Genomic DNA, 7,500 nt, shown 5'->3' on the forward strand with positions numbered 1-7,500 from the left:
CTTTATCTATCTGCCTTTCTCTCTCTTTTCTTCATTTATTTTTATATTTATTATGGTTATGCCTTCCTTGGGTGTGGCATCTCCGGCTTCCCGACTTTCTTTTGTTTCCCGCTGCGCATTCCTTTTTTCTTTTTTTCTCTCTTTTATTTACCTTTTGGCGCTGATGACTTGATGATTTCCTCTTTCGCCTCCACCAATTTTTTTTTTTTTTTTTTTTGTCGTCTTTATTTCCCCGCTTTGGTAACCCCTATATTTATTTTCATATCTGTCATGTATTCTATCAAAGTCTGTTGTTATTCTTGCAGACGTATGTTCCCTGCCTACAAGGTCCGTGTCTCTGGCCTTGACAAAAAAGCAAAATACATCTTACTTATGGACATCGTGTCAGCTGATGATTGCCGCTATAAATTTCACAACAGGTATTGTTATAGACAACCCCAGGTTAATCCACTATTATAGAAAACCCCAGTTTTGATTGATTGGAGGGCTTCATATCATATATATATAGTACACAGCCAACCTCTATATGACCCTTCCGTCATAGAAACCCTTATAGAAGAGTGATTGTGTGTATATCATCAAAATTTCGAGACTTTGCTAATTTTGTACATACATGCAGAAGAAATATTTGTAAAGCCCCCTTACAATATATATATATATATATATATAACCTCGAGTTCAAAAACCGTCTCTCTAGAATTCTCAAACTTTAGTTATAGCACAAACTTTTGTATACATATTACCCCCCCCCCCCAACCCACCCTCCCGACCTCAAAGATTGGTATTAGAACCCCCCCCCCCTCCTCCCTCCCCTCATACCCTCCTATATATCCCCCTACCCCCCCCCCCCTCCCCTCGCTTTCAGTGCACAGAACCAATGATTAGATTTTTTTCCTATGCCTGTACTACTCAGCCCTTTGTACTCTTGGCCAAAAGTTGTTACATTTGATAGAGTATGCAAGGTCTTTACTGGGGACTACGAAGAGCGTCAAAGCTTATATGATAAACTGACCTGCGACGAAAATATAGCGCGACTCTAGATAGAGTTTTGATAGAGTTCTGCTCACTACACTGATAAGAGATGGTAGAAGTTGATGGCAATAGATATCAATCATGAAAGAAAGAATGAAATATGATAAAGATTATACAAAAAAGTGGAAGATTAGAATTTAAAAGAAATACTGTAATTTGAGATTTTTTCTTAAAAATAATACTGTAAATTTGATTTTTTTTTATTCTGTATGATAGGAATATTCAATGAGCTGTCACAGAACTCTGTCATGACACATTCCCTCTACCCCCTCCCCCCACCCCTTGCCCTCTGTCCTAACCCCCTTCCCCATCATCAGCGCATCTCGCCTCCCTCTCCCCCTTCCCCATAACCCCCTCCCCTCCTCCCCGCATCCACCCTTAACCTCCCCATCAGGAGAATGAAAAAAGAAAGAATCCCTTTATAACCTCAACGATCAAATAAGGAATAAATTAATAATAAAAATAGATCAATAAAAGGATTGAAATGATAATGACCATGCTGATGCAACAGAACCTACGCCATGAGACTGGTCAATGATTTTCTGACCTGACCTGACTTAACCAGAGACTTGTTTGCATGTTTTATCCACCCCTATTTTTGATTATTATTTATTTCCTGCATTGTATTTATTCGAATTCTGTCCCCTTTTTTTCTCTTGCATGTGCCGGATTCAAGGTTGTTAGCCCAAAGTAGTCTTATAGAACTTAACACAATCTCCTTTAATTTTTTTTTTTTTTCATTTGTTCATTTGTATTTTATATCCCCTTTTTTATTGGAAAATTCTTTTTTCCTGTCTCTTTCTCTCTCTTTCCCTCTCCTTCCATTTTTATCTCATAAGGAATTGAATTAAGAACTATCTGTATAAATAGTGTTTGATAGTCAGTGCTAATTAACAGATAGTTTTCAATTTGTTATAATTGTTTGATAAAAATTCATGATTTATGATAAAATGCAATCAACATTTCAATATAGAAAATAGCTTGAGTCTTTGCTAAAGGAAGTAAGCAAAATGTTTTCTTATTGTATTTATTGAGCAAAAAAAGTTTTAATCGTATTTATTATCCATATATCATTCCGTTATAACTGGTATTCATTTTATCAAATTCATCAGAAATATCTCACTTTTAAAGACAGGGATTTAAAGTTTTTAGATACGTAAGAATATAATATTGTGAATGATGATGCTAATGATGATAAATATATGATAATAATAATATCAACAGCAACGACTATAATAAAGATAGTAATGATTCACGATACATTATTACTATTTTGATTACTGCTCAGTTGTCAGAAAAAAATGCTTAATATAAAGGGAATAGATGTAACTGTATATAGTCGAAAAACTAATGCTTAAAAATAGGTTTCCCTTGTGTGTATTTGCCATTATGTTTAAATGCACAAAAATGATGAGTAGTTTTATATCATCTAGATACTTATCATTTTTTTTTTAATATTGTTAGGAGAGTCAGTTGATCTTGAAAAATGTTTATTTTTTCCGTTAATCAAATATAATTTTCATGCAACAGTTCTATGAGATTCATGTTTATTTGGAATGTATGAGATATTATCCATATTTTGATAATTTTCATTAGATATTCATAGTGAAACACTGTTCTCAGATATAAAGAAAAGTGATACCATATGTAAAGAAGCGTTTTAAACAGTGTACCTAAATCAAAAGAAACGTCTTTTATACAATAATTCTACTTATAGAAGAATTTTGTGTAGTTCCCATCAATATAGAAACAGATATAAGTATCTTGACCAGCAATATATCTTCTTAATAAGATAGAAATAAAGAATGGAATGTTGATTGCACGTTTGAAATTGTAATATATATGTATATCATGCTTAATCAGTATTTACGCTAGGATTACTTTTCATGCCATGCTTACTGTATCATGCTGTATATTTCATGACAAATAAGCTTCCTTAATGAAATCATTCATAAAAGTTAATAATTTGATAGCAGGAAGTGGTTAATTTTTTCAGAGTAATACCACCAGTTATGTAAAACTTTATTTGTCTGTATTATTTTCAATTTACTGGACTTTTTTTCTTTCATTTTTTGTATTATTCATTCCATGCTTCTTTGATGAAATTAGTATATTGATTTTGAAGAAGTAAAAAAAAAAAGATTCACAAGAATTGATACCCACATCCCAAGCCAGAACATACCCCCAAAAATATAAAAAAGATGAAAAAAAAAAAAAAAAAAACATCAAAATATATACTTTTTTCTCTCCCAATCATCTTTCCTCCCTCATACACTTATACTCGACCTCCCTTTTCCTCATAGCAGGTGGATGGTTGCTGGCAAAGCCGACCCCGAGATGCCCAAACGGATGTACATTCACCCAGACAGCCCAGCGACGGGTGAACAGTGGATGCAAAAAGTTGTATCCTTTCACAAGCTAAAACTTACGAATAATATTTCCGACAAACACGGCTTTGTGAGTATAGTTTCGCTTTTTTTCTTTGTCTTTGTTGTTGTTGATTTTTCTTTTTTATGTGTGTGTCTCATTTTATTGTTTGTTATTTGTGTGTGTGTTTGTTTACTTGTTTTTGTTTGGATAAAGGGTAATGTGGGTGTAGGTTGAAAGCGGGTGCTCTGTGTGTACCTATGTTGTCAGGAAAGGGAGGGGGAGGGAGGGGGGGGAAGGGAAGGTGCTTTGTAGGTCTTCAGTCTTCAAGTATGTAAATGCACATAATTTACAAGGCAAGTGAAGCGCATCTGTATAGGAGTTTATATGCTTGAGTTATAATAAACATACACAAACATATATAGATAGATAGATAAATAGATAGACAGACAGACAGACAGACAGATAGATAGATAGATAGATAGATAGATAGATAGATAGATAGATAGATAGATAGATAGATAGATAGATAGATAGATAGATAGATAGATAGATAGATAGATGGATAGATTTTTACGTATGTATGTATATATACACTTTTAGGCTGAGAGAGGGCTACACTAACATCACACCCCGATACCCATGAAATCATAATAATACAAACAAAAAAACTAAAGAAACAAATACACTCACGGCTTTGCAATCCATCCCACTGCTTTTCCATTAAAGAGCCCCATTCGTCATTGCAAGCCAACCAGTGGACAACATGTAAAGATCTTGCAAAACAACCATGCGCGTTCAAGTCAGTCAAGCAGAAATAGTGTACACAATTACAGGATAGGAAAAAAAACGCAAACAGCATTTTATGTATTTATTTATTTGATAACTTATATATAATTTCCTATATATATAATTTCTTACTAGGTATTTATATCGCATTGTTTATTAATATATATATATATATATATTTGTTTATTTATTACTAGTTTCAAATGGCACCCACAAACAATGCCTTCCTTCAATATCCTTCCCCGGAAGAGCCGACGCAATGCCCCCGCATATTTCAACCCCTTCCCTCCTAATCATAACCAACAACACAGCAGATCCTTCTCCCAGCCTCGCCAACCCCCTTCCCCCCCCCCCCCCCCCGCAGACGCTATCACCCTCGAAGACACAGTAATTAATTTACACCACGGTAGGGGTTTGAACCACGCATGCGCGGCGGCGGTGCGTGTCGGGCCGGGTACCCTCGCTTCGTTTTCTATTGTGGCGCGCCGTGTCTCCCTCGTTTTCTGTTGTGCGTTGCTTGTCCGTACATGGGTCCTGCGCCCGCGGAAGAATACTTAATTTCTTGTAATGATGCCTTCACAACCCGTGCTTTGTGGGTTATAATGGAATTGATGTAGCGATGTGTGTTAGCATAGGTGCGGGTTTTTTTTTTATGAATGAATTGTGATGTTGAGCGGTTTGGATAGGGGTGGGGGGTGGGGGGGAGGGGTAAAGGGAGGGAGTAAGGGGGGGGGGCAGGGCGGCAAGGGGGAGGATGTGTTGAATGTTGAATTACCTTATGCTCGGCCGTGTGATCGATTGCCTCATTGTCTTGAAATTTAGGAGTGGGGACTTTTTATTTAATAAGCTGGCGGAGGTTGTTTGGGCTTCAATTCCCGGATATTCTTGTTATGATTTATTTGAAAGGATAATAGAGGTTGAGAGTATGCTTTATATATATATATATATATATATATATATATATATATATATATATATGTGTGTGTGTGTGTGTGTGTGTGTGTGTTTGTGTGTGTGTGTGCGCGCGCGCGCATATGTATACGTATTCACATATATGTACATATTGCAAAAACAACAGCAAACCACATAGCCCAAAACAAAAGAAATAGACCCAAGTAGCAAGGGCCAAAAGGCGCCCAAGAGAAAAGGGAAATCGGCGACCAATCCCGTTTCACGAAGCCGACGCTCAAGCCGCGTCCAAGAATTCGGACTCAAAACTCCCGCTAATGGTTGGATCAGATAACCTCCGCGACCCCGCTACAACGAACGTATAAACCCTTAATGACTGCGCGTATCATCCCACGGCCTCGTACGAAATCAAATAGGTAGATAGATCAATCAGCAACAATGGACGACAATAACAATCCTTAATGGACAATAACTCCGCCGGTTGCGCTGGGTCGTTGCGCGGGGGTGGGCTTTTAACGAGGTGGTTCTATAGTTAATATGCAAATTAGTTGTGCTTGTTAACCGACTCGGACAATCGGAGGACCTGAGTGATTCTTGGGGCTGATGGGAGAGGCTGGGCGCGGAGGTGGAGGCGCGGGATGAGGAGATGAGGATGCTGGGTGGGAGAGGAAGAGGAGAGAGAGGGGGTGGGAGAGAGAGGCGGAGGATGAGAAGGATAAGAGATGAGGATGCTGAGTGGGAGAGGGAGAGAGGATGAAGGAGGTGGGAGAGAGAGTCGGAGGATGCTGGGTGGGAGAGGGAGAGGCGGATGATGAAAAGGGTGAGAGATGAGGATGGAGAGTGGGAGAGGGAAATGAGAGAGGGGGGGAGAGGATGTAGGAGGTGGGAGAGGGAGAGGTGGAGGATGAAAAGAGTGAGAGATGATGATGCTGGGTGGGAGAGGGAGATGAGAGAGGGGGAAAGAGGATGAAGGGGTGAGAGAGAGAAGAGTAGGGAAGGGATGTAGGAAAGTAGGGGGAGTGAGAGAGCGAAAGAGAGACAGAGACAGAGGTAAAGATAAATAACAAGAGAGAAAGGGAGACCAAAAGAATATATAGAGAGAGAAATCAGAAAGAAAGAAAGAAGAAAGATAGAAAGGGAAAAGAGAGAGAGAGAAGAAGAAGAAAGAGAAGTAAAGATATTAATGTAGACGATCATTCAGCTTTGTGGATGGACGAACAGAAGGCGAAGGAGGAAGAGAGGCAGAGGGAGAGAATAGGAGAGGAGATAAGTGGGGAAGAAGAGGAAGAGGAGGAAGAGGGGAGTGTCTTTTGAGAGTCTGGAGAGAAAGACTGTGAGGTAATCTATTGGAAGAGAATAGAATAGAGAAAATGAAGAATATGAAAGAAAACGAAAATAATTTGAGAGGGAGAGAGGGAGAGAAAGAGAAGCAAAGGGATAGAAAGAGAATAAGATGTACAGGAAGGAAAGTAAATGGAGAGAACGAGAGGGAGAGGGACAGAAATAGAGAAAGAGAGAAAGAAATTATAAATGGAAGAGCGAAATAGAGGTAATAAAAGAGAGAAATAGCACATTGATAAGGATGATAGTTCAAATACGACTTTTATAGATCGATAGCACAAACAATGTCACGTTTATTTTAGTGTGACAATCTTTCGAATGAACATAAATCATCATCACCGTGACACCGTCTGCATCACGGTCGCCATCACCGCAATCACCTCACGTCATCACCACACTGTCACCACCTTCCCGTGTACATCACCACCACCGTGACACGACCTCATCACCTCCATCACCACAGGGGAAAAAGACCTCGAGGGGGGGGGAGGGAGAGAGAGGAGAGGGGGGAAGGGGAGGGGGGGGGGCGAGAGGGCCATTTCGAGCGAACGAACATGCAACATTAGATATTTCATACGGCATTAAATCTATCAAGCTCAGCGTTGCATGTCGGGGCCGGCATGTCCCTGGCCGCCCAGAAACACCACTGCAATAACTCTCGTTGCGCCGATGACGTATGGGCGCTCATAGACTTGCAAAGTGTGTTGCGGGAGAATCGGCCAGGTTCTTTGGGCGCGCACACAGACGCACACATGGGCTTATATACACTCATACGCACATAGACGCACACATGGGCTTATATACACTCATACGCACACAGACGCACACGCATGGGCATACATGCTCGGTTATATACACTCATACGCACAGAGATAAGCGGGTATGCATGCGTATCTATGCATGCACGCGCGCACACAGACACAGACACACACACACACACACACACACACACACACACACACACACACACACACACACAAACACACACACACACACACACACACACACACAGAATACCCTGGTCCTCAAAAGCATACCCCCCTCCCCCCCCCCCCCGTATCC

The 7,500-nt window shown here is 39.8% G+C and overlaps 1 protein-coding gene across 7 annotated transcripts in view; it reads left to right on the forward strand.

Moving 5' to 3' along the window:
• The window catches only part of LOC113803216 (T-box transcription factor TBX3), a 238,007-nt gene that overhangs the window by 76,597 nt on the left and 153,910 nt on the right, over positions 1-7,500 (forward strand). For 4 of the 7 annotated variants that reach the window (XM_070131059.1, XM_070131062.1, XM_070131057.1 and 1 more), the window contains 2 exons: positions 306-419; positions 3,336-3,489. In XM_070131059.1, the coding sequence (XP_069987160.1) occupies positions 306-419; positions 3,336-3,489 (268 nt within the window). Of the gene's footprint in view, positions 1-305; positions 420-3,335; positions 3,499-7,500 lie in introns of all 7 variants that reach the window. The other 3 variants (XM_070131061.1, XM_070131063.1, XM_070131060.1) reach the window with 2 other exon arrangements.

Source organism: Penaeus vannamei, chromosome 16 (genome assembly GCF_042767895.1).
Source record: "Penaeus vannamei isolate JL-2024 chromosome 16, ASM4276789v1, whole genome shotgun sequence".
In the NCBI taxonomy this organism is placed as follows: domain Eukaryota; kingdom Metazoa; phylum Arthropoda; class Malacostraca; order Decapoda; family Penaeidae; genus Penaeus; species Penaeus vannamei.